At 36.3% G+C, this 27,619-nt stretch overlaps 2 protein-coding genes across 3 annotated transcripts in view; one reads left to right on the top strand and one right to left on the bottom strand.

Moving 5' to 3' along the window:
* Positions 1–2,186: 2,186 nt before the first annotated feature.
* PPID (peptidylprolyl isomerase D) lies at positions 2,187–14,076 on the top strand. Its single transcript, XM_036240258.1, has 10 exons — positions 2,187–2,369; positions 3,632–3,772; positions 6,007–6,113; positions 8,004–8,192; positions 8,994–9,116; positions 9,277–9,383; positions 10,961–11,102; positions 12,813–12,899; positions 12,999–13,041; positions 13,801–14,076. The coding sequence occupies exons 1-10, from the start codon at positions 2,285–2,287 to the stop codon at positions 13,887–13,889; spliced, it is 1,113 nt and encodes a 370-aa protein (XP_036096151.1). The 5' UTR covers positions 2,187–2,284; the 3' UTR covers positions 13,890–14,076.
* A 524-nt stretch (positions 14,077–14,600) lies between these two features.
* Positions 14,601–27,619, bottom strand: part of ETFDH (electron transfer flavoprotein dehydrogenase) — a 31,517-nt gene continuing 18,498 nt past the window's right edge. Inside the window, exons 6-12 of one of the 2 annotated variants that reach the window (XM_036241088.1) lie at positions 25,285–25,431; positions 23,460–23,600; positions 21,917–22,060; positions 18,857–19,025; positions 16,265–16,447; positions 15,768–15,989; positions 14,601–14,978 (exon numbers count right to left, since the gene is read on the bottom strand). In XM_036241088.1, coding sequence (XP_036096981.1) covers positions 14,815–14,978; positions 15,768–15,989; positions 16,265–16,447; positions 18,857–19,025; positions 21,917–22,060; positions 23,460–23,600; positions 25,285–25,431 — 1,170 coding nt within the window. In that variant the 3' untranslated portion in view covers positions 14,601–14,814. The remainder of the gene's footprint in view (positions 14,979–15,767; positions 15,990–16,264; positions 16,448–18,856; positions 19,026–21,916; positions 22,061–23,459; positions 23,601–25,284; positions 25,432–27,619) is intronic. The other variant, XM_036241087.1, reaches the window with a different exon arrangement.

Genomic DNA, 27,619 nt, shown 5'->3' with positions numbered 1-27,619 from the left:
TTGATATCAGTAATTATCATAATAAAGTACTATTTATAATTTTTGCTTATACTTATCTAGTATTTACTATGTGTCAGATACTAAAATACCTCGGTTCTCGAACATAATTCGTTCCAGGAGGACGGTCGAGAACCGAATTGTTCGAGAACCGAAGATAGGAAAGCGTGACTCTCTATCTGCACTCACACTGATGACGCAAGCAAGGCGCGCTGGACCGAATGAACGCCATTCGGCTCAACTCGGCTCATCTCGGAAGTTCGAGTTCCAAATATTTGTTCGGATTCCGAGACAAAAGTTTCTCAAATCTCCATTTGGTCGAAAACCGAGGCGTTCAAGAACCGAGGTATCACTGTAATTCATTTAATCTTTATAAAAATCTTAATATACATATTATATCTTAATTTACAGATGCAGAAACTGAGCCACAGAAGGTTAAGTTCAAAGTCACAATCTGTTAGAGATTGAATTTGAAACCCAGAAGTCTGATGGTGGAGTAGAAGTGTTTAACTATGCTGCCTAGTTGATCATAATGATATTCATCATAATAATGGTTAGGAGATTATGGCATAAAAGCAACAATTCTTTGAATAATAATCTAAGGTCTGGCCTTGGCCCGTCTGGCTCAGCAGTTAGAGCATTGGCCCATGGACCAGAGAGACCTGGGTTCAGTTCCCACTAAGGGCACATACCTTGGTTGCAGTTTGTCCCCGGCCCTGGTTGGACTTGTGTGGGTGGCAACCAGTCGATGTGTCTCTCTCACATCGTTGTTTCTCTCACTCTCTTCTTTCCTCTCTCCCTCCCGCTCTATCTGAAGATGAATGCAAAAATGTCCTCAGGTGAAGATTAAAAAAAATTTATATATATAAAATCTAAGGGCTGATTTTAAGCTCATAAATAAAAATAAAAATTTTAGTGTGAACTTATCATTTAATATTTGTGAGTCTGCAGCCTAGAAATGAGACTGAGTTAGAGAACAATTTATTTTGATTATTATTTATCAAGAGACACAGAGGTTATGTGCTCAGTTGTCCTTGATCTTCAGGAAAGCACAATGAATAAACATCAGATCATAAGAAATTAAAATTTTATATTAATTTTAATGTGCTGGACTTTGAAAGGATCAGCATGAAGAGCTGATAGAGAATTTTCTCAAATTGTACATAAAAGGAAATTTTTTTTTTTTTATCCTTACCTAAGGATATGTTTTGTTTTTTGGTTTTGAGAGACAGGAAGGGAGAGCGACAGAGAGAAACACTGATGTGAGAGAGAAGAAACATCCATGGGTGCCTCTGGGGGGCCAACAACCTAGGTTATGTGCCAGATCTGGAATGGTGTACAGGAGAGGCTCTAAGCAAATGAGCCGCCCAAACAGGGCAGAAAGGAAAATTCGTGTTAACATTCTCTTATAAACATTCTCAAGGCCAGTAGTATTCTGTAACTCATTTACTCATTCAATGATATTTATTGAGCACATGTTATGTGCCAGACACTGTTAGCAGTGCTGGGATAGAGCACTGAAAAGAACAAAATGTTTGTCCTCATGGGAGGAGAAAGATGAAATAAGTAAATGAATAAACAATCAGAACATTACAAAGTGCTAAGGAACATACCACTTTTCTCCGGACTTAGGCTTTAAATAAGGGAAAAGTGGAGTACAATAACGCAGTTTTACCAGGGACGGAAACTGCTCTCTTTTGTACTCAGCTTCAGCTATCCGGGGCCTTTAGCCTAACTTCTATCACTTATACTGTTAACGTGAAGATCAAGTTGCAACAATATTGTGCAACTATCAATTAGCTACCGCCAGACTGTGTCAAGCACTCTGCTAAGTGATTTACTTCAGTCCTTCAACCACACTCTGAGGTGAGCGTTTTCATTTTCCAGACAAGCAAACTGAGTTTCACAGAAGCAAACAGCACTTAGTGGCAGACCTGAGGCTGGAATGAGATGAGCACCTCCACAGTTCTTTTACACCACGATGGTAGGAAAAACGATGAAACACAAGCGAAAGGAGTAAAAAGAATGGAAGCTGCTACTTTAGCGACTGAGAACAGGGGGAGAGCCGGAGGGTAAAGGACACAGACCCAGGCGCGCCAGCTCAACCACGTGGAAACGCGGGGGGTGGGGCGGGAAGGCGGTGCCGGAAGTCCGGCGGCGGCTTCCGACCTCACGCCGGAAGTGGCTTGTCAGCGCCGCCGCCAGGTCTTCACTGAGAGAACCGCTCTCAGGTTTCTGCAGCCACGAGGTGCTCCGAATCCCCTTCCCAAGGCGTCTGCAAGTGAAAATGTCGCACCCGTCCCCCCAGGCTAAACCCTCCAACCCCAGTAACCCCCGAGTCTTCTTTGACGTGGACATCGGAGGCGAGCGAGGTGAGCGGAGACTGATAGACGAAGAATGGCCCCGAGGCGGCTGGGCTTCCCAGGATTCTGGGGTCTCCGAGGGCGGGGTGCGGGTGGGGCCGGGGGCTGCTCTGTGGAGCGGAGCGGGAGCACCCAGACGACCGCCGGAACAAACCCAGGCACTCCGGGTTGGGTCGAGCCAGCGCCCTTGTAGAATGCCGCCGATCGTGCGGAAGTTTCTGGAAATTTCTGGTTCGGGGATTGTAGCGGCCTTTAGGTTTGTTTCTCCTATTTGTTTGCCTCTCCCGCCACCTGGCACCGTTAAGTTGGCATAAAATGAGATTATTTTACGTTTGCATTGGGACATTCAGGAAACCCATGGATGTGCGTCAGTGGGGCTCCAGTCTCGCCCTGTGTTTTGCCACGCAAGCTTTAACAATTGTGTCATTTATAAATCAAAGCGACTTTTGCTTGTTGTTTTTTCCTTGTTACTGATTCTTAACTTAGTGGTCCAGATTGGTGACCATTTTCTCTGTTTGGCATTGGGGAAAAATGAGTTCGGTGTAGCGATGTGGTTGCCTAGGCTACGTTGCTCAGGCGCTGCCTAAACTCGTGTGGATTAGCCTAGTGCTTTGTAACCGAACTGCCCTTGTTCCGGGACGTGTTAGAAACTGCTGACCAGGCAGTGTGTTTGAATGTTGTACAAAAGGACATATCAGGATTCAGGGACCCCGTAGATTGTATGGATACATCCACCTACGTATATGTACATTCAGTTTGTTTTGAAACTAGTGCCAGGTTTACTTTTACCTGCCTTAGGAATTCTCTAGAGTGGGAACTTTTCCAGCTTTTGCTTTAGAAACTGCAGCAGGCAGGTTCCACAGAGCACAAAGGCTACAGCTATGCTGAAACCTCAACCAATCTGACCACACAAAGAATTCTTAATTTTTTTTCTTATTGGTTACTTAGTGATTGAAAATTCTGAGTACATGTTGAAGAAATTACTCAGAATTTAAAACCATTTGTATTCAGGGTGTCCTTTATATGAGCTAATCTTCTAATTACTATATTCATGATGCATTGTAAGATGTAGAAAAATAATTGTTTCACATTTATCTAGATGCTTGGCACTTAACATTAGGTAGTCTAAATTTAAATACTAGAAAAATGACAAAAAGAGAGAAGTTGGAATCTTAGTCGCTATAATTTTTACCAACTGTCCTTTTATCATTTGCTTATTTGGTGGTTTGTTTTGCATACTGACACTAACTTTTTTTTTTTTTTTTTTAAAGTTGGTCGAATTGTCTTAGAATTGTTTGCAGATATTGTACCCAAAACTGCAGAAAATTTTCGTGCACTGTGTACAGGAGAAAAAGGCATTGGGCCAACCACTGGGAAACCTCTCCATTTCAAAGGATGCCCGTTTCATCGAAGTATGTAAACTTTCTGAAACTGATTTTTCTTATACATAATCAAATCCTGTCCTATAGGAGTTAGGGAAGAAAACACTGTGGGATGGGCAAAGGTTAAAAATTACTACTAGTTTCCAGTAGGATTATTTGACACCCAAGGCAGTAGCTTAATTTCATAAAAGTTGGGCTGTGAAAGGTAGTATGAATTATGAGTGTACTAAGGTTTATTTATAGAGAAATGGACTACCCTAGGTTCACCAGTCCTCTCACTCTTCAGTGTGATTAGAATGAGAAAAAAGGGAATGGCTGTGATAAATAAGCAGACCTTGGATAGCTACTGGGTAATAAAAAAGTTATGACTACTTCTTGGGCAGGATTGCTTAGGGAGACTGCAGCTGATTTAAAGAGTCAGTGTCTTGGACATGTGATGTGATATGTGATTAAAAAATAACATTTCACACAGCTTATCACACTTTCTAATCATAGTTTTGTTTAGCGATTATTTGATGGTTCCCCCAATAGACTGAAGGTTATATGAGTTCAGGAACTCTATCTTATCATTTTTGTACTCAGAATCTGAATAGTTATTGAGTAATGTATAAGTTAAACTATAATCATAAGAATATTTACATTTTAAAAACTTGATTAAGAAGAAATTAACATTGATTTTAAAATATTTAAACTGTTGGCTTAATTTCATGTTTAATAAAATACCAAAGTATGCTAATAAAGTATATGTGGAAAAGAGTTAACATAGCAGGCCTGGGACTGCTATCCTTAGAAAGGTCTGCTCGCAAGGTTGGCCATTGACTAGAGTCTGGGAATTCAAAACTTGAACTATTCCCGAAATCATAAAAGTGGTTTACTATGCCTAGACTCTCATACAAATTGATTTCCTTTTGGGAGTCTGGAATTTTGGTACGTGCTAGGCAGACGGTACCTGCATGATCATCCCCAATGAAAACCTTCATGTTGAGTCTCTAGTGGGCTTTCCTGGGCAGAAATATTGTATGTATGTTATTGCACTTTTCTTGGAGGTGGGGGTCAATTGTGCTCTATGACCAGTTCTAGGAGGGTGAGAGCACAAGGAAGCACATGGGTTTCTCTAGACTCTGCCTGTATCTTTCACCATTATCATCTAGCTGTGTATCCTTACTATGTTTCTGAAATGCAATCAAATGCTGAGTCCCATGAGTCATAGGGCATCTCTGAAAATGGAGGTGGTCTTGGGTACCCCTGACACCAAGAGATGATTTTTGCTGAAATACTTCCATTACAGTATAACAAATCTGGGAATAATTGGTCTTTATTCAGTAGACATTATTGAGTGACTAAGATGTGCCCAGCCATTCACATAGTTACTGTGATGAAAAACAGAGTTGCTACCCTGGCCAGGTGGCTCAGTTGGTTGGAGCATTGCCCTGTTCAGTTCCTGGTTGGGGCACATACCTAGGTTGAAGGTTTGATCCCAGGTCGGGTGCATAGGGGAAGCAACTGATGAATGTTTTTCTCCCACATCAATGTCTGTCTCTATCTCTCTCCCACTCTCTCCCTCTCTTTCTGGAAATCAATAAACATATTCTCAGGTGAGGATTAAAAAAACAAAACAAGAGTTGCTATACTTAAGGAGTTTATCGTTTGTCAGAAGAGACAGATCATTATGATTTATGTTATAAAATGGAGGTAGAGCCCTGGCCGGTTTGGCTCAGCAGTTAGAGCATCGGCCTGCGGTCCTGAGAGACCCAGGTTCGGTTCCCGCTAAGGGCACGTACCTCAGTTGCAGTTTGTCCCCAGCCCTGGTTGGTCGTGCGGGTGGCAGCCACTCGATGTGTTCCTTTCATGTCGATGTTTCTCTCTCTCTCTCTGTTCCTCTCTCTCCCTCCCACTCTACCTGAACAAAAAATGGAAAAATGTCCTCGGGTGAGGATAAAAAAATAAAATAAAATAAAAAAATAAAATGGAGGTAGAGTCAAGCTATTGGGGGAGAAAAGTTAGAAGATCCAACTTTGGGGTGGTAGTCGCAATTTTATTGCAGAGGTGCCATTTGAACTAATTTTCTGAGTGTTAATGGGGGATCAGGCAGTAAAAGTTTGGACTCGGATTGTGAAAAGTCTTTAAGAGTAAAATGGTGGGGAAAGACAGGAGAGGGACGTGACTAGAGTCATGTTTTAGGAAGTTGTCTTTATTATCTATTCATTAGTTAATATTTCTGAAGTCTTATCATAGTTTCTAATAGCTATTTTCCTTTTTTGTAGTTATTAAGAAATTTATGATTCAGGGTGGAGACTTCTCAAATCAGAATGGGACAGGTGGAGAAAGTATTTATGGTGAAAAGTTTGAAGATGAAAATTTCTATTATAAGGTAAAGTGGACAAGATGCATGTTACAATAATAAAGGGTGTTACGTATGGACACCTGTTAACACACTGATAAATGTCTCAAGTGGGCTTAGATTCTCCTCTTTTTAAAAGGTATCATATTTGGCAGTGTCGTCTTTGATGTGGAAAATTTTCATCCAGTAATGATTTGGCAAAAATACTAGTTATTTCAATGTGACCCAGGTTTACATAACTTCAGTAAAGCTTATGAATTTTTAAGTGTGGCCACCATATAGCAAAATTGTTTCCAAAAAAAATGTTCTCATTATCAGAAAGATGGTAACTTGTACATCTTTATGCTTGAATTTGAAGAGCAACAAAACCATCGCTAATATCCAGGATGTCAGGGGATTTGCAAACTAGAGGATATGGTTAATGTCCAAGCTCCTAAAGGACATTAGTGGTGCCTGTGCCTTCTTATCTTCATTGTCCCAAGATGTAATCGGGTTATATTTGCATCATTCAAGTTATAAGAATGGACATGTAAGTACAAAAGTAAAGTGATATCTTTGGAAATGAGGAATATGAACAGGTAATCAGTATAACTTGAAAATCTCATCAATCTTTTAAGCAGTATTTATTGACTGCAACTATGTGTGTTTAATACTGTCACTGGCACCAAAATGAAAGGCCTTGATGACAAGGAATTTATAATCTTACTGGGAAGACAAGATGAAAACACATGGGACAACTGGAGAATAACAATATGCAAATAAATGCTAAATTGATTAAAACTTTCTTTATATACTAGAGGAGAAGGGTATGATTTGTATGGTTGAAATTATTAGGGAAAACACTGAGGAGGAAATAGGTACATAAGTTGGGCAAACTGGGCCTTACAGGGTGGCTGAGATTTGGTTAGATAAAAACTAAAATAGGATGCCAGTTTGAAGGAGGGATGTGAGGGGAAAACAAAGGCAGTATGAGGCTGTGGAAATAAGGTTAATATTCCATTTAATTTCATGGAAAAAGCACCAAAGTTTTGAAAAGAAAAAAGGGAAACTAACAGAAGGATGAAAACTAAGAATATGTGATGATTGTGTTGATCTAAAGAAAGGAGACCTATTGAAAGGATGCATAATTCTTGCCTTCTGCAAACTTGATAACCTTGGAAGCTGAATTATATTTAGATTGGAGGGGTAAAGGGCATTTCAGGTGGGAAGACTAACATTATAGTTACAATGCCTGGCCCAACATAGAATAAATTTAGAAAGCCTGAGGATAAAGTACGAAGATGAAATTGGGTTTCACAGAACCTTTGAACAGGTTGGTGCCAAGGAAGAAATTTGATTTCAATATGTACTATGCAGTAGTTTGATTTGGGCATTCTCTGAAGAAGTGATTCACCTGGGATGAAAGCCATACATTTTGGATTCTTTGAGATTAGGGAAGTACCTAATTGAATGCCCTGTCTAAATTGAATAACCTATCACTGTTCCCAGTTTATTGACATGTAAAGGAAAAACATAATGTAGTCCCATAAAAGTCTGAAGACTATTTAGTGCTGCTTAGAAAAAAAAAGAGCATCTATCATAAAAAAGGGCAAAGTATAATCATTAGATTTCCTTAAGGTAGAATCTTCATCTTAAAGATGCGATATATGCATTTTCTTAATATGGCCAATATAGAAATACACTTCTCACTGTTGTTTCTGTTACTTTGATTTCATAAGCTTTTCTTAAAGTTTAGAAAGTAATTAACCCTACATTCTGTGAATTCAAGGTTGCTATTTATACAAAGTAAAAATTATACTATATTGTTTGATCTAAATGGTATTACAATCTACTACAGTTTTATGTGAATTGGTCAGTAAAAGGAAATTCAGACTAGTAACTCTAACCTTGATTTTCTTTTAATGATTTTTGTTTCCACAGCACGACCAAGAGGGTTTATTGAGCATGGCAAATGCGGGCTGCAATACAAATGGTTCTCAGTTCTTTATCACAACAGTTCCAACTCCTCATTTGGATGGGAAACATGTGGTATTTGGCCAAGTAATTAAAGGAATGGGTGTGGCAAGAATTCTGGAAAATGTAGAAGTGAAAGGTGAAAAACCTGCCAAAGTAAGTAAGATAAAAGTTTATCTTAGTTGCTATCTTAAAGAAATGTAAGTAAAAGGATCTGGTGATGATTAGCTGGAAAAGGTTAGGATGACTTTTGGTATAGAAGCTTGAATCTGCCACTTAAAATCAAGGAAAAAATTAGAGCAGTTTATTATTTCAACTTGATTTTTGGTGATTTAAGTCTTCCTATACCTGTGAAACTTTGAGTCATTCTATATACTAGTTCATTGTAGAAAGAGGACAGGAAATAAAGAATCCTGTCTACGCATTGCCATTTAATTGGTGATTTGGCCGTGATCTTATTCAACTTTTCTTGGCCTGATTCTTCATCCTACATGAATTACTTAAGAATTTAGACTAGATTATATAACTAAAGATCCTTGTATTCTAAGTCTGTGACTCAAAATGGCTATACTACTACCAAACCCAATTGGTAGGGGTATGAGTGAGAATTAGAAACTCAGATACTTGCAGGAGGTAGGCTGTCACTCAGTGTATGAAGGAAACAGTGAGTTGATAGCAATACCTCACCTAAAGAAAATTACATAGAGGATGATAAAGTTTTCAAGTTATGTACACTGAGATGCTGAATAGCAGTAAAATACTTTTGTAAAATAGTGACATTATTCTATTACTTGGAATGTTTATAAAGGGCATTCTTGTAATTAGAGCAGATAGGTGAGTCTATTTGGACCATGTTGCACGTAACTTGCAGCTTTATAGCTTTTAAACCCAGATCTTTTTATTAAAAATATCATTGATATGGTAGTGCACTTCTACAATTTAGGATTATTTTTACAGTTGTGCGTTATTGCAGAATGTGGAGAATTGAAAGAAGGGGATGATTGGGGAATATTCCCAAAAGATGGTTCTGGTGACAGTCATCCAGATTTCCCTGAAGATGCAGATATAGATTTAAAAGATGTGAGTACTTTCATATTTGTCCAGCTTTAATTACTTAAATTACTAAAAATATTTAGTACTAAATTTTTTAGATATTTGTGTCAGTCTGTCTTAATGATAGAACCTAGTGTTAAGCCATATTATTTGCTAAAATCCAACATATTTGTCTTCTTTTATACAGGTAGATAAAATATTATTAATAACAGAAGACTTAAAAAACATTGGAAATACTTTTTTCAAATCCCAGAACTGGGAGATGGCCATTAAAAAATATACTAAGGTTTTAAGGTAATAAAATATTTTTAATAAATTACTTTTAAGGAGGTGTAAATTGAATCATAAACTGAAATTCAGGAGTTTATTGTATTTTGGCAAATTACTTACAAATAGCACAAGTTACCAAATATGTTAAAATAGTTGCATTTTTTTGGTTGCCTCCAGCTTATTTTGAAAAATTTCAAAATACAGAACAGTTGAAATAGTATATGAATCAAGGTTCATGTACCTTAACCTACATACACTAGTTAACTTATGCTATATTTGTTTTAGCAGAATCATTTTTGAAAGGAAGTTGTAGATATCCTGACACTTCACCTAAATATTTTAGCTATTTCCTAAGAAACAAGGACATTCTTTATAACCTTGCTACCATTGAAACACCCCAAAATAGCATTGATACAATATTATCTACTATGTAATCCATATTCAAATTTCCCCAAGTGTTTCAATTATTTTTTTACTCCCAAGTCTATTTGGTTTTATGTCTCTACTTTCCTCTAATCTTTAATAGTCCCTATTCTACAAATTTTTTAGTCATTTGTATTTTGTAGAGTCTTAAGTAGGATGTCTTATAGATAGAAAACCATCTGATTGCTTCCTCAAGATTAGGTTGAGGATGCAAATCTTGACAAGAGGACTTAGTAGGTGATGTTGTTTAATTTCTGTGGTATCACATATTGAAGGTACATGTCAGTTTGGCCTATTCTGAGTTTTGGCACTTGATCAAAGTGGTCTGTTACAAAAATGCCTTTTCCTCTGTAAATAGTTAAGTATTTTGAGGTCATACTGTGAGATTGTGTGCATATTCAGTTTCTGACCTTTCATTCAGTGGTTTTACATCATTGAAGATCCTTTCCTAAATCAGTTATTACCTTGAGGATTACAGAACTGTGATTTTCTAATTTTATCAATTATTAGCTGGCATTCTTCTGTTTGAAGGAGCCTTCCCTCTCCCCCGCTTTTTAGTATTACTATAGACCTGTAGATTCTTTTCTGTTTAACCTCTTATACTGTTACTCTCATTCTTGTAGAAGCTCAGAGAGTTCCACATTTTTCCAGTGGAAGCCCCTTTTCTATATCCTTTTGACATTTTCCTCTTAGTCTGTGATCACTTGGCTTACTTTCTGGCACAAGCTGTTTCAGGCTCATCTTATACTTTACCTGTTTCCAGATCTGGTATCAGCAGTTTCTCCAAGGAGCCCTGCTTCTTTTCAGTGGGGGATAGACTTTAGAAAACAAATTCTGGGGACCAGGGATGCTCATTGTTTCTGACCCCTTTCCAGTAGACAGAGTTAGGAACTGTATTAAATAACAATTCAAAACCCAACACTACAGGTTTCTTCACTATTCCCATTCCATTCCCTGTTACACAATGAGAACCTTCCTTCTCAAAGAACATATTAGAGACTTAGTTTTTAAAAATAAAAAATTATAAAGAAAAAAAATTTAATGAAAAGATTGTGAATATTAAGAATATTAATATTAGCATTTGATGAACTTTTTATATTAGAAATGCCATAACATTTTTTGCCATAGTTGAAGAAGCAGAGTTAGTCTTACGTATCTTTTATTAATGTGTTCTCCAGATATGTGGAAGGTTCAAAAGCTGTTATTGAGAAAGCAGACAGATCGAAGCTGCAACCTGTAGCTTTAAGCTGCATGCTGAATATTGGTGCTTGTAAACTGAAGATGTCAAATTGGCAGGGAGCAATTGACAGTTGTTTGGAGGTAAGTCTGTTTGCTGTTGAACTTTTTAACGGGGTTGGATTATGATTTATGAACTTGAAGGAAAGCAATTTTATATTCATTAATATAGCATCGCATAGGACCTAATGAGACTCACTAAAACATGTAATTTTATCTGTAAATATTTTGGACCTTCAGTTTTCCTCTTAGTATCTATGAAGATACTTTCCCTTTTTTCCTCAATGCACATGTATCAGCTCGCTCATTCATTTAACATATTGAACACCCATTAATGTGCTGGGCACTGGAAGACAAAACCAATAATGATTAAGAATGTGGGTTGTGGAGTCAGTTAGATATGGTATTTTTATTAGACCACTGTCATTAATTTTGTGATCTTGGGTAAGTTCTTAAATTTAGAGAATCTTAATTTCCTATGTTAAATGGAAATAATACCTGCCTCATGGGATTGTTATAAAGATCATATAACATATGTAAAGCATTTAGCACAATGTTGGGCACATGTTAAGCACCTAACAGAGCCCAGGGATTTTAATGAAAAGACAAAACCATACCCTCAAGGAACTTCCTATTTGGCATTTGGCTCTCTTTTTGGAGACATCCAGGAATACTAACTGTAAAAGCTAGAAAGGTGACAGCATATATTCCTTAAATAGAACGATTATGACACTCCTGTTGTACAGTTGAAATATTTTCCAAACCAAGCCATGTATTTTAGAAAGACCACCTCCAGCAATTTTAATGTATATTGCACATTGGCCTATGCACATAGACTAGTTATGCCTAGAGCAAATAGAAATAAAATGAGACTCTAATTTGGTAGGGTAGGTGGAATAGAGTAAGAACATACTTAGAAGGGAGCATCAACAGAGGAAAAATGTTATCAAAGGGAAAGATTGGTCTTCACCAATCTCCTGGATCTCTTTTTACTTTTGTGAAACAGATAATACACTCTTTCCAGTAAAATTTAAGTATTGACCTTTAAAAGATGTTAAGTAAAAAAATATATTATTTTTGAAAAAAAAATTTTTTTAAAACATTTGTTTCAGAGAGACCTATTAAAAGTTATTCATGCTCCTAAAAAAAACCCCACATGTATACAGGTTGTTATCAAAATGACTTTCTTTGACCAGTTGGGGCCGAATCAGGAAATAGAAACCACACAGTAATTTGAACAAAGTTTAAAAGAAAACATAAGAGGGGATTGGAATAATAAGGGATTGGCTAGTAAAGAGAATTCTAAAGTTATGGGAACAACAGGTATGTATATATATTATATATGTAAAATAGGAGCAACTGTTTCCCTAGTCTGGGATGGAGTCCCCTGGGAAGAGGCACCTCTCTAGACCCCTGGCTAAGATCCAGATCTCACTGGAGAGGGTATAGCTGTAGCTCACTGAGTGGCAGAGTTGGTCACTGGGCACCATACTTGTGGAACTCACTGGAATGCCTGGGAAATTTGCCTGTGGGGAATCAAGCTCTGCAGGAATCTCGTAAGAGGAGCACACTGGAACCTGGAAAATGAGCTTTCTCTTCCGTGTCCATTTAGCTCCCTCTACTGACAAAACTTAACATTGTGCCAGCTGGTAGAGGAGAGATTTATAGGGTCCATCTCCATTATCACAGAGCAGTGAAGGGTTGATTTGAACTGACAGGCAATACATTTAAATCTAGCACATATATTTAATACTTAATATTTATATAAAAATATTAATTTGATGTTTTTTGTAGGCTCTTGAAATAGATCCATCAAATACCAAAGCACTGTACCGTAGAGCTCAAGGATGGCAAGGATTGAAAGAATATGACCAAGCATTGGTAAAACTTTGCTTTAAATTTCAATCTTTAAAAATAGACCACCTTCATAAATCACACACCTAAAATGTCTTAATTTGTTTTTTTTTTTCCCAAATAAAGGCTGATCTTAAGAAAGCTCAGGAGATAGCACCAGAAGACAAAGGTAAGTTGGCAGTTTTTGTAGTGAAAGTTCACCTTGCCCTTTAATAATTTATCCTTATGAAACCTTGTACCCTTTGCCACTTAGATATTTATTTGTTCAACAGATGTTACAGAATGCCTGTCATCGGGTCAGGCACAGATCATACTGCATTGAACAAGTCAGGGTCCCTGCCCTCAGAGCTTCCATGCTAGTCCTGCTCCAGAATACTAGTTTTCACATACCTGAACACTATTTGTTCTCCTGTATCATTTGCGATCCAGTTCCTGTTTAATTCTGGTTGAAAGTGCAGTACTAAAAGACTATTACGGGTGAATTAAATGTTTAGGACCATTCCTTAAGCTGAATGTGGCCATAACACCTAAGTATTCTAGCTAATAGAGTTATGTCTTAAAAAAGCTTTGGGATGCTGTGACATAAATGAACTTGTCTTTCAAATACACCAATTAATAGTGATACTAGATCTAGATATTAAAATATATCTTTGGTTTCTTGAATACTAACGTAAAACAGAGGAGGCAGTTAACTGCCCACTCTAATGGAGAAGGCAAATCTGTACACTCAATTGACAGTCTTCTAAAATTATGCTTCGTGGTTTTTGTATTTGTGTGATTGCTTTCTCAAGTGTAGCTTGTTCTGTTAATAGGGCAAGAAGAGTTTTACAAGGGGGGAGTTAACTCTCATACTAAAACATCAGTTTGTTGGTCAACCTGATTTTTTGGATGTTTGAAAAATAACTCATACTACGTATTTATTTTGCAGCTATCCAGGCAGAACTGCTGAAAGTCAAACAAAAAATAAAGGCGCAGAAAGATAAAGAGAAGGCAGCGTATGCAAAAATGTTCGCCTAATAAGGAATTAATTCAGTTATGCTTAATATTACACATTGATGTATAAAGGCAATAAGAAAACTTAAGGGATGTTGTCTATTAATATGTGATCCCTAATGTTTCTCCTTTGCTGCTTCAGTTTCCCATTGTTTACAGTGTAGGAATACTGATACTGGGTTCACTCTTAATAAAAGTATTACAAAGTATAGTGAAGTTGATTTTTTTTGTGTGGCTATCTGCATTCACAAAGACTAATGACGTTCAACCTATTTTTAAATTAAAGATGTATCTTGTTGAATAAACAGATGAAAGCTTAAGATTGTATATTATTTCCCTCAATTCCTTGATGTAGCTTTCTGTAAACTAGTTGGTTTGTGCTGGTGTTTTATACTTACAGATAATACAGACATATATGTGCAAGGGTCAGTAAACTTACATTCATGGGCCAGACAGTGAGTTTTTAGGACCATTGTAGTCTGTCACAGCTGCTCATTTCTGCAGCTGTAGCCACAGACTATATGTAAACCAATGGCATGGCTGTGTTACAAGCAAACTAAGAAAAGTGGTGGGCAGGATGTCAACCTCTGGTGTAGATAGACATTTATTTTTATACTTGAAGTCTTGAATTTGACAAGTCAAATGTACAATAAAGGCCAATAGTTTATTCTGCTGTTGGTAATGAATTCTTTGAAGAACTGAAGAGGTAGGTAAGTAGACGCTACATCAGTTATAAAGTTTTATTTAGGATAAATATAATTTTTTTGTGGGACAATTTTAGGTATAGTATAAAATTTGTATTTCCCTGATATTTTATGAACATTCTGGTCAATAATACGCTGTAAGATATTTTGACACCTGCTAACTTCTCAACATTTTAAAGTTAGCTTACCATATATTTTAAAGAAAGTCGTTATCAAACTTGCCTGCAAATGAAATCAGTTGCAGTTTACATTCCATTGTAAGCAGGTCCTCCACCACCTTCGGGTACCACCCAGTTAATATTCTGACTTGGATCTTTAATATCACATGTTTTACAATGCACACAGTTCTGAGCATTTATCTGTAACCGATATCCATCACCTTGCTCCAAAGGTACAAATTCATAAACTCCTGTAAGGAGAAATAATATCGTGAAGCACCTAACTTTTTTAATTTCCAAAATTCAAAATTAGAAATTGAAGTCCTGGAAACAGCTACAGAAACCCATAGAGCCTATTACAAAGATCTTGGTTGCTTTTGAGTTTTAATTATATATATATATCATGCTACATGATGCTTCGGCTGAAAAGACAAAACAGATCCAGTCCTAACCCTCAGTTTGTAACCCGGTATGACAGAAATTAAAGTCGAGACAGCCAAGTCCCCGCCCTCAAAGAGATTCTAGTCCCTCTCCACAGTGTCCTAATTTTTACGTATCTGAACACTATTTTACTATATCATTTACTATTTTATAATTCTAGTTGAAAACTCAGCACTAAAAGGTATAGTATTCATGATGAATTTCAAGTCTGGGACCATTTTCTTGAGCTGAACGTAGCTATAGCCTGGTATTTTAGTATCTGTACACATGTGGGTATGAGCAACAGCCATAACTGATTTTTTTAAAAAGTCACATGAACGTGGAAAGAGGTATTCTTTGGTGTTCCATAAGCCTTATCTTGGTCCAAGGGCAGACACAGAAAGGCTTTCGTTGAGACATGTCATCAGAGTTAGGCTTCCCCAAAATTCCCTATTTATTTTTTATTTTTTGACATTGCTAGAGTAAGAACCATAAAATAATGTTTTCTAAAGGAAGCTGGATGTAGCAGTCATTTATAATTTCCAAGCAATGAAAGCATATTTCTTACATGTTTAAAGCAAATACTTGTACTTTAGGAAGGAACAGAAATCAGCACTGACCTGCAGGGCAGAATCGCTGCTCGGGCCCATCATATATTGACAGATTTCTATTTACAGGTACACTGTCATCCTTTAAGGTTAAATGAGCTGGCTGGTCATGTTCATGGTTAGTACCACTCAAAGCCACAGATGACAAAAGGTCAAAACTAATCTGTCCATCAGGTTTTGGATACTCAATAGGTGTGCAATCCTTGGCTGGCTTGAGCTGACTAGAGTCAGAACCTTTAATAAAAGTTTTGAGGACGATTTTAAATAAAAATACAACACTAATTTTAAAGTACTTGAAAAAACATTTTATAAACACTTGAAAATATACCAAAGAAATAAGACTTGACTCATAATAATGATACACTGTTCTCTTAAAGGTACTGAACTTGTTATTAATAAAGCAAATTTCAAACATTAAAATAAAAAAGTTCTCTTTCTCCACTACTTAATGGATCCCATTCATGAATTTCTAAGGATCATAATCACACTTTCAAATACGTTGGAATTACCTTTATGTTTCAGAGTCCATGGCTCCATTCCTCTGAGTATCCAGTAAAAGATTCCAGTGTAAATCATCCCTCCATATAAACCCAGGAATCCATGGCAGGAGGGTCTTATATTTCTAACAGAATATAGCTCTTTCCACACCCATGATTTCTTCAAATTGTCCTCATACTCAGTTACATGGAGTCCTTTTATTAAAGACAATGAAGGTTAAGTGTGAAATTGCCTCAAGGAGGATAAAATACTTTATCAAGGTATTTTGCCATTGAAATATCTGGTGAGTGAAAAAGTAAATTTAAAAAATAGGTGATCATATAAGACCACACAAAGAATGTTTTATGTATAAATGTTGGCATCTTCCAAAAATCACTTTTGATATATTTTGTTAACTGACAGTAAAGCATTTGATTTCTTACACTGGCAGCATGGAAAGTTAAGTTCCAAAATTTAGTAAACCTGAAAAAAAAGCTTAAGATAAAGAATTTGTGCAACCTATAAAACTAAAAAATTTTATAATTGATCAATGAAGCACTTCTGTTATGGCTTAAATTGTGTCCCCTCAAAAAAGATATTTTGAAGTCCAAACCCCCAGTATTTAAGAATAGGTCAAAATAGGGTGGTTGCAGAAATAATAGTTAAGATAAGGTCATATTGGAGTAGAGTGGGCCCTTAATCCAATGACTGGTGTCCTTAAGGCACAAGACAAGCAGAAGACAGGTAAAGATGGAAGCAGAGACGAGTTAATTCTATCACAAACCAAGTGAAGGCCTGGGGTTTTCAGAAGCTGGAGAGAGACAAGACTGGATTCAGTCACAGACTACAGAGGTGGTCCTGCCAACACCTTAATTTCAAACTGCTGGTCTGCAGAACTCAATTTTCTCTTGTTTTAAAGCCTCCCAGTGTGTGATACTGTGTTGTGGCAGCCCTAGGAAACTGTAACAGTACCTGAGACTTGGCATGTGCATTTAATAGTTAATGGGACAAACTGCTTCTTAGAAACTTTTGTGAACTACATAGTGACTATTACTCTTTCCAGGCATTGCTTCCTGTTCTGGCTCCACTGCCCTTTCCTCCAGTCCTCAGTCCCTAATCTATTTTTTGGTGATCTACTTGCTCCAGTACTTTTTTTTTTTTTTTTTTGGTACATGTCCCTAGCAGGAACTGAACCTGGGACTCTCTGGTCTGCAGGCTGACGCTCCAACCGCTGAGCCAAACTGGCCAGCCGCTCCAGTACTTTCTATGTGTGGTACTATGTGTACATGATAAGGTGGTGATAAGGTAGTCCAAAAAGGAAAGATAGTTGGCAAGAAAATTAGAAAAATGTCCCACTACTCAGCCATCACACTCCATCTTCCTGTTTGTGTTCTACCTCATTTCCTTTCTCTGCCACAGCCTAGGCCTCTCTCCCTACAAAGATATTTTAAGGCATAATTGGGTTTTCCATTCAAGAGGCAGGAAGCAAAGAAAAGTTGATAAATTATATAGTGTGTCAAAGGTTGAAAAAAATTAGAGGAAAAAACTGTGTGTGTGTGTGTGTGGTGGGGATGTTGAAAGTGCTCTGTGTGTGTGGCAAATCAATCGGACCCACTGTGAAAGTGGTATTTGAGCAAAGGGGAAGGGAGCAAAGGAGCAAGGGAGCTGGCCATGAGCAAGGACCATGAGAAGGAAGCACGCTTGGCATGTTCCAGTCAGCGAGGAAGCCCGTGTGACTGGGATGAGTTAAAAGGTGAAATCAGAGAGGGGAGGGAGCTTTGGCTTTTACTCTGAGAAAAGTGGAGCATCCTTAGAGGATCTTTTTAGACTAAGGGTTTACTGCGAGGTGCTAGCGGTTCCCCTCCACTGGAGCAGAAAGGTCACATGCCAGTGCTTGCCAAGCCTGCCGAGGAACGGTGCTGCGGATTCTGCAGTTTGCGCAGCTCTCCTGTTTCCAGACAAGACACTTCAGTATTTGTGAGATAGCTTAGTGCGTATAGTACATGTGTGTAGTGTAATGCAGTACTGTCCAACTTGAAATCACTTCTAAGTAGGTGAGATACCACTAGTAGTAGTCTACCTTTGATTGAATAAAACAAAATGTTGCTTTAAAAATCTGGCTTATTACTAGGAGTACATCATGTAGTTTTCTTTGCACTGCATAGATCTTAATGCTTTGTGCAAAGGGACAGATACTATATGTATATATTTTTAATGTCAATTGAAATATACATTAAAAACACCTCAAGATTTTTTTTTTTTTTTTTTTTATCCTCACCCGAGGACATTTTTCCATTTTTTGTACAGATAGAGTGGGAGGGAGAGAAACATCGATGTGAAGGGACACATCAAGTGGCTGCCACCCGCACGACCAACCAGGGCCGGGGACAAACTGCAACCGAAGTACGTGCCCTTAGCGGGAACCGAACCCGGGTCTCTCCGGACCGCAGGCTGACGCTCTAACCGCTGAGCCAAACTGGCCAGGGCAACACCTCAAGATTTTTAATTGTTTTTATTTTCATGTTCCTTCTATATACTGGCTCTTTGTTTAAATAACTTCTTTTTAATGTTTCAGTGAAAAACCTGACAATTTTCTATATTTTAAATAAATAGGAAGTTCTTACCTATCGTCTTTGATTGGAGATTTTCACTAGTTAGTTGATTAAAAATAGATTCTGCTGCCAAAATTCCACTTTTCATTGCTGTGTGGGTGCCTTTGATCTTGGGAACATTCATGAAACCAGGGCTACAACCAATTAGTAAACCACCAGGAAAGGTGAGTTTTGGTATAGACTGAGGAGAGAAACATTTAAAGTGTATTGTTAGCTCAAATTAAACATGCAAAACTGGCCAATCCAAATTATAGCCTCTTAAATAAGTCTTCTAAAGATTCAGGGAAACTTTTTAAAAAAAATACAAGAAAATGAATATACTCAAGGAAAAAAAAATCAGCATGGGCAGTTTTCCCCTCTCCCTTATGAATGAGGATCAGAACTATTACTACTTATTAAGAACGTTTCCTTCTCCCTCCCCATGACTAACCTACATGAGACAGATTTAAGAGTAGAGGGTCAACATATTTCAATAAAATGTTTTTATGTATATTTATCATGTCACAATGAAAAATATTCTCTAAGCCTGAATGACTATTATCTAAATTGTGATCTGCTTTTCCATGCATTCTGGGTAACACATGATACACAAAGGGTAGTATCTTACCTCTATATATGCTTTTTATTTTACTTTCATATCTAGGGATAGAAACTTAGGTTCTAAGTATGGCAGCACTACAATTAGCTACTACCTTAAATAACATTTCAATTAACTTGAGAATAAGTTAAATTTCCTTAATAAATGTTAAGATAGTTGTTTGGGCCTCCATATACATTTCTGTTCAAAAAAATGTAATAAAGGCTGGTGATATATTTGGGTCTATACAGACCCCACAATGTGGCATCTAAATTATAGGTTGTTTGCATGGCAAAATGTACTCTTTAGTTTGAAAAGGAAAGAAAAAAGAGCCAAGGCAGAGTTGTTCATTCCTCCTGCAGTTTTTGTTCTCTAAGGGCTTCCTAAAGTAAGCCATGGTCTTTGTTGAGAAAGTGGTGGGTAGTAACAGTTTGGCTGATGGTGCTGAAAGCGACTAAAGTCGGGATTCATGGGGAAACCACTGCCATCAGCTACAAGAAGACATGGTGAGGAATCTGTGGGGGGAAGCAAAACGGGGCATAACAATGCTTGAAAAAGATCAGGGTCCCTGTCCTTTTACAGTACATGTGGGGATGAATTTTTAACTATGGTTCTCAGGCCAAAGTCAAGATCAGAACCACCTAGATAAAAGAGCATTACATCAGGATCACAGAGGACACAGTATGGGTAAAGGACTTTCCAAGATGCCATTAGTTGAAAACAGAGACAATGGCTAAAAACTTGAATAATGATGATACTTTTCTCAAATAAGGCTGTGGCCTTGCTAACACTAAGTTTGATTTAAGAACCAGATGACAGGATATGGGTGGTTAGTGCAAGTTCTTCCAAACTGGTGCTTAAGTCCTAAGAATAAGATCTTATCGCCCAATGAAAATGTGTGTTTTTAAGTTCTGAAAGGATCCTACCCTGTGTGCGTAGTGTTACTGGCACTGGGCATTTCGTTAAGGAACTAGGGACCCAAGAAGAGTTACACTCAGAAATGTTGTATTCTGGGACATTCATTAAACTAGGGCTACAAATCATTAGAAACCTACCAGGAAAAGGTGAGTTCTGGGTACAGACAGAAGAAAAAAAAAAAAAAGTCATGTAATATCTGTTAGATAAAAATAATAAAACTGAATGTTCCAAATGCTTCCTATAGGTCTTCAAAACTTATTGAAAAAAAGTTTCTGAATCTTTGACAGAACAGAAAATTTAAGTAAAAAGTGTGGGTAGATGTGGTCATCTCTTCTAGCCAATCTAAAAACCATCTGAGATGTTGAAGCATACAAGGCAGATGTTTTAAAATAAGAATCTGTATGTACTATTGAATATACCAAAACCTTTATACTATAAATTAAAAAGAGCAGAGTTAGGCTGATACTAAGTATTATGGATATCATTCAAGAGTTCAATGGGATTGAACATAGTTATGCAATTTAATAAATATTTGTTGCAAACTCCTCTCCCCTCCATTTTCTACTTTTTGTTACTTAAAAAAAAAAAGATACCCAATTTCTAATTTAGTCCTAGATTCCTAAAATACTAGAGACAGAAGGGATTATCTTTATTTTACAGATGACCCTTTAAGGCCCAAGAAGTTAAGTAACTTGCTCCAAATCATTTGGTATGAGTTTTGAAACAGATTTTTTAAAAAGATTATTCTACCTGTCTAATACTATTTCTACAACAGTACTAACGGCTTTTATCATAGTTAGTTATCTAGGTCTTATTTCATTGTTTAATTAGTATATATTTAATACATTAACTGTATTTGATAAGATTTATTTTGAACATATACTAAAATCAGACAAGTAAGGGTAAAAACTTAACAGAGGCCACTGAAAAAACATGGCTGTTACTGAGTAGTTGGAATGATTTAATTACCTTTGCTGAAAATAAAATTTGCCTTTGAATTTCCTGGCAGCTAAAGAATAAAGGGAAATATCTTGGATCACATAGTTTTAACTTTCTGGTTAAAAATAAAGCCTATAAATTTATCTCTAGAAATCAATATATTTTTAAAACTAAATTCATGGTGTCATTTATTTAACTAGTGTGATACAGTCTTATAAACACTAGGTGATTTGCTTAATTACCTAAACTTTTCCCTATGAAATGATTTTATATTCTTTATTTAAATTTGCAACATCATATTTTCTTTTTTTAAAATTTAATTTATTTATTTTTGTTACAGATGTTTCTCCACCCCCCCCCCCACTGATTCCCCCCTCCCCCTCCCTCCCCGCCCTGTCCCCAGCTTTGTTGTCCATGTCCATTGTTCATGCATTCATGCATATAAGTTCTGTGGTTTATCTCTCCCCCACCATCCCCTCTTCTGGGGAATGTCAGTCTGTACCCCACTTCCACAACTCTGGGACTATCCCATTCCTCAGACTGTTATGTTCATTATATTCCACAAATAAGTCAACATCATATTTTCAATGTTGAATTTATAATACATAAATAAGGAATAAAAAAGTTGGGAGAGTTACCTGAAAGCCACCTTCATTGAGAGCTCTGGCTCCATAAGCTATCCTTTTCCCACCTTCCAATGTTGGCTGAATGCTGGGATGGTGTTTCCACCTCTGGAACTCTCTAAATGGACTCAGGTACGGATTTTGATAGTCCAGACCAACCTTAAAATATTTACATTTAAATTTAATGTACTTATGCAGTCACTTATATTTCAAATTATATCAAGCTAAAATGACATGTACATTAAATTTTTTATACTCAAGGTAAGAGAAATATATACAGTAACCTAAATTTAAATAAATACCTAAATAAAATCATTTTGGAAAAGAAAGGGTAAGCAAAAGGATACCTTGTGTTCATAATCAGAAAAAAAACTTAAAAAACTTTGGAACATAGTAATAAATCACTGTGCTCTTTATATCATAGTCCATATTAGAAAAATATTTGTAGGTGTCTCTCACATTGTGTTTCTATAAAAGCTGTAATTATTTATCATTCATTTATCAATACCAACTCTACAAATAAATAAGCTATATGCGGTACTACTGAGGCGAAAATGAAGAAACAGGTTGTAACCACACTTAGAAAAAAAGAGGACAAGAGGTATTAGAAGTTACATTTTAAAGGCATTACCATAGTGCTGAAATTAATAACCATGCCTTTTTTGCTTTGAAAAGATTAAGTCACTAGAATAACTACACAAGGGTGATGTACTGAACACCTGTCTGGGTTTCAAAAACACATAAATTTAATGGTGGTTCTTGTCATTAAACAATAAATCTGCCACCAATTCCAAGGTGCAGAAATTCATACTATTTTTCCGTTTACTGTGATGTTCAAGATGTAATTTACTAAAGGTATGAGTGGTCAAAAAGGGATAAAATGCTCATGTTTTTAAAAGATAGGTTCAAACCCAGAGTTGACTAAATTTTCAGGAACAGCATGGCATAGTGGAAATGGGCTTTGAAGTCAGACAGGTTCAAGTGTGAAACTGCCTGTCATTTAATGGGTGTATTTGGGAAAGTTGTTCAACTTGCTTGGACTTCAGTTTTCCCATCAGTAAATAAGGATATACCTACTTCATAGGATTAAAAAAAATATATATATATATTTTATTGATTTTAGAGAGAGAAAGGGAGAGGGAGAGAGAGAAACACTGATGAGAGAGAACATCGATTGGCTGCCTCGTGCATGCCCCCACTGAGGATCGGGCCCACAATCTGGATTTGTGCCCTGACCAGGAATTGAACTGGCCACCTCCTGATGTGTGGGTCGATGCTAACCACTGACCCACACCAGCTGGGCCCTACTTCATAGGATTTTATGAAACTTTAGCGTTCTCGGTGAAATATCTAGCACATAGTAGCTACTATTACTAAAGCTATGTGTGTTTAAGTAGATAACATCTACAATAATCATAAGCACTTTATATATTGTTTAAATTAGAACATAAGCTTTAAGCAAAAACCATTTTACATTCTCCAGATCCAAAACCTTGTTTTATAACACTGATGAGCCAGTGACTCTTACAGAACTTTCCATAGTGAGCATAGAACTTACCACAAAACCAAGAGCTACCAGGGGTTCCCCTTCATTTAAATGATAGAGGAAAGAGCCTCCATAAGTGTGTCTGTCCAAGGGCCAGCCAACAGTGTGATCTACTCTCCCAGGTTTCCACTTCTTTTCATCAATAATCCATAGCTTAAAAAAAAAAGTCCTAGAGTATTATTTAAAATTTTTATGTCACTACAATGTATAAAACTTGCCAACTTTGTCTTATTTATGAAAATTACAAGTAAAAACTGTAACAAGAGCAACATACAAAAAGTACTTCAAAATAAGTCAAAGAAAATACCAAACTGCAGCATGATGAATCAGAGTAAAGAAAGGGTCAGAAATGTTATGAACATTTTAAGACATTAGTTAGATGTTCAAATCAATAAGACTTTTATATGATTCTCAGAAATATCACAGAAGAGATGAGGGGTAACTTCTGGGGTGTTGGTACTATTCTGTCCTTAAAAAAATATTTTTTTTCTCCCTTTACTGACTTTAGAGAGAGAGGAAGGGAGAGGAAGAGAGATAGAAACATCGATGAGAGAGAACATCGATTGGCTGCCTCCTGCATACCCCTCACTGGGGATTTGGCCCACAACCTGAGCATGTGTCCTGACTGGAAATCAAACTGGCGACCTTTTGGTGCATGGGTCGATGTTCAACCACTGAGCCACACCAACTGGACAGTACTATTCTGTCTTAATCTGGGGGGTGGTTACATGAGTGTGTGAATCTCATAAAAATTAATTGAACTGTCCACTTAAAATCTGGTACTTTACACTGTTATTCTTTAATAAAATATTTTACCCTTTCTTGCACAGTCCCATCCTCAAATGAAGCAAATTATTCATCCTATTTTTAGAATTCTAAGTTTTAAATTTTAAACAGTTTCTATCTGAGATATTGTCTAAAATTCAAGTAATATTATGTGCAATCTGGCAAAAACAGTTAAGCCCTTAGTCACAATATAATGAATCTAGTTTTACACAGAATTTAAACCTTTCTGAACTTTACCCTTAAAATAAATGTAAACAAAAGGATGTAATGAAATGTTTACATTCTAATATGCCTAAAGTTTGAAAGAATAGTCTAGCATTTGGATAAACTGAGAACACATACAACACTTAATCTAACTAAATTTTAGGTTTTGTGTTAATATACCATGACTGAGTGTATGCTTCATAAACTAAATTATCTTCACATTACAATGGTGAATAAACAATTCTTGTAGGATGTGGTCATCTTACAACTAGCACATGAATAACAGGTCCAATACTATTATGGGAGATGGCATTAGAATGAAAAAAAAAATTAATGTTACAAATATCTTCAAATTCAAGACATCTTTTTTAAAAAAAATCCTCACCCAAGAATACTTTGTTCCATTTTTATCTTCAGGTAGAGTGGGAGGGAGGGAGAGAGAGAAACACTGACATGAGAGAGACACATCAACTGGCTGCGTCCCGCACGACCCCGACCAGGGCCGCAGACCAAACCTCAAATGAGGTATGTGCCCTTGACCAGAATTGAACTTGCGACTCTTTGGTCCACAGGCCAATGCACTACTGCTAAGCCAAACTGGCCAGGGCAAATTCAAGACATCTTTCAGCAATATTTGATAAACCAATTATACCATGTAGATACAATTTAGATAATAATAAATTTTGATTAGTAATATTTTCTAGCCCTTTGAAAAATATATTTTGTCATATTTCGTCAATAAAAAACATAACTGTAAAATTAAATCAACATTAAAATTACATTATGACACAAATGAATTTAAAGCTTCGTCTTTCAACATAAAAAATACAAAAACAAACCAGGATACCTCCTTCAGTCCAATTCCATAGGTTTGGGGTTCACAATTGGCCCTCAAATCAAACTTCTTATATAGTTGCTTGGCTAGATGTCCGTGGCAACCCTCTGCAAAAATTGTAACTTTGGCATGTAGTTCTAGTCCTCTCTCAAATGTTGTCTAAAAAATAAAAACATGTTAAATTGCAACATTTGGCGATTTTAAAAATATTCACATTCTGGTCAGTTTTGAATTGAAATATGATTCAGCTATAGAAGAGAAAGTGTAAATATCTTAGAAATAAAACTAAGTAGTTATAAGTGGAATCTAATTTAAATTTAATAATATATCTTGTGTCTTTGTTATACTTTTGTTTTACTTCAAAAGTACTTGATTGAACAGTGAAGTATGTAAGATTTAAAACAGCAAATAAAGCATGCTTATGCCAAACAAGTTTTCTACAAATAATTATAAAGTGAAAAAGAAAAGGCCATTTCCCCACTGTTCCTGACTTTACAGTCCCATCATTTGAAGCAAAAAACAATAATAGCTTTCTTGTGAAATTCTCATGCCAGAACATTTCCATGAATAAAAAACAAGGGCCTATTTCTATCCTAACACAAATAGGATCATACTAAACATATTCTTCAGCTACTTGCATTTTTCACTTTAATTTTACTTGTTCTCTATTGCTGAATATATATTGTAAAACTGAAAATTTTTTTCCAAGGAGAAAAAAAGGCTACAATTAAAGTCTTATTTCTCTTTTGCTCTCTACAATTTGTACTTATGTCTAGCATATGGTAGGTACTCAATATTAAGTTACTGAAAAAGAAGTAGAGAATCAGGAAAGTCTCATGAAATATATCTTTCCTGATATTTCTCTACTCATATATTTGCATTCACACAAAAAACTTGTTTACACTTACAAACTGTTTTATAACTGTTTTCATATTATATCATAAAGTGATTTGCCTAAGGCAATGCATACTAAATAAAGCATTTATTTTTAATGCTTCAATAGATTCCCTTAACTTTTCAACCAATTCTCAATAGTTGGACATGTAGGTTGTTCCAGCATTTCACTATTACAAGCACTGCTCAGATGGATATCCTTGCTTAATATTTTCAGTCTAAATGGTGAGAATTATTTCATTATTAATTTAGTATCTTTGGTTATTAGAGTTTGTGTATCTTTCATATGTTTATTGGTAACTTCTTTTTCTTGTACAGTGCTTATTCCTGTGATATATATATATATATGTGTGTGTGTGTATATATATATATATATATATATGCATGTTGCATACGCACATACATCCTATAAGTACTCAGCCTCTTTTACTTTTTGTCTCCTTCCTCCCATTACACCTCACTCATCCATAAACCACATTAACAACCTAGGACGTTTTACCCAAATAAATACACACATACGCATATGGAGATACATATACACTTAAACTTTTTTTTAAAAATATTTTTTCTGCATTTGTCTATGCTTTTATATCTTTATAAATATAATATGTAAAATAGATATTTTTTTTACAAACACAAAGCACAGAACACAAAAATATATATTTGAACAAATATGAAAACACAAAAACTGGAGTATCAGAATGACAGAATTTGTGTGCTTCCATTTTATTGAAATAGTAAACATAAACATTAAAATTAAAATTTATAATTATCACAGTATAAAAAGAATAACCATAACAAAAAAAGACTAGCCCCGGTCAGGTGCTCAGTTGGTTGGAGTGTCATCTTGTATACCAAAAAGGTTTTGGGTGTAATCCCCAGTTGGGGCACATATAGAAGGTAACTGATCAATGTTTCTCTCTCTCCCTTCCTCTCTCTCTAAAATCAATAAACATATCCTCAGGTGAGGATATAAAAAAAAAGAATAAATGTAAGAAAAATAATATATATATTTTTTTATCATAATGAGAAGCAGTTATGAGATAATAGTTTGTTTGCAAACCTGGCTATGCACCAGAATCCCTGGGGACTTGTTAAAAAAACAGCTTTCTGGGCCCTAACTATGGGACATGCTGAGTCTCTAGATCTCCTTTGATACTGATTTAGCCAGTCAAACCACTAGAAGAAGCCTGTGAGCTTTGTTACGTGCTGTCTAAACAAAAAATAGTGAGCAGCAGAAAGATCTGTTATAGGAAACTCTACAATAGATTCCCAATTCCATTCAAGAATGGCAGAGAGAAGGATCAATTATGAGTTAAAAAATATTAACTGAAGACCTAACATTGCCTGTGACCATGCTAGGTATTGGAGTAACCCTCCATGATCTCTGCCATCATTGAGCTTATAAACTAGTTGAGAAATTAAGACACTTAACAAGTAAACATGGATAAAT

This window comes from Molossus molossus, unplaced genomic scaffold (genome assembly GCF_014108415.1).
Source record: "Molossus molossus isolate mMolMol1 unplaced genomic scaffold, mMolMol1.p scaffold_m16_p_4, whole genome shotgun sequence".
Lineage (NCBI taxonomy): Eukaryota > Metazoa > Chordata > Mammalia > Chiroptera > Molossidae > Molossus > Molossus molossus.
This window is presented reverse-complemented; position numbering and strand designations above follow the sequence as displayed.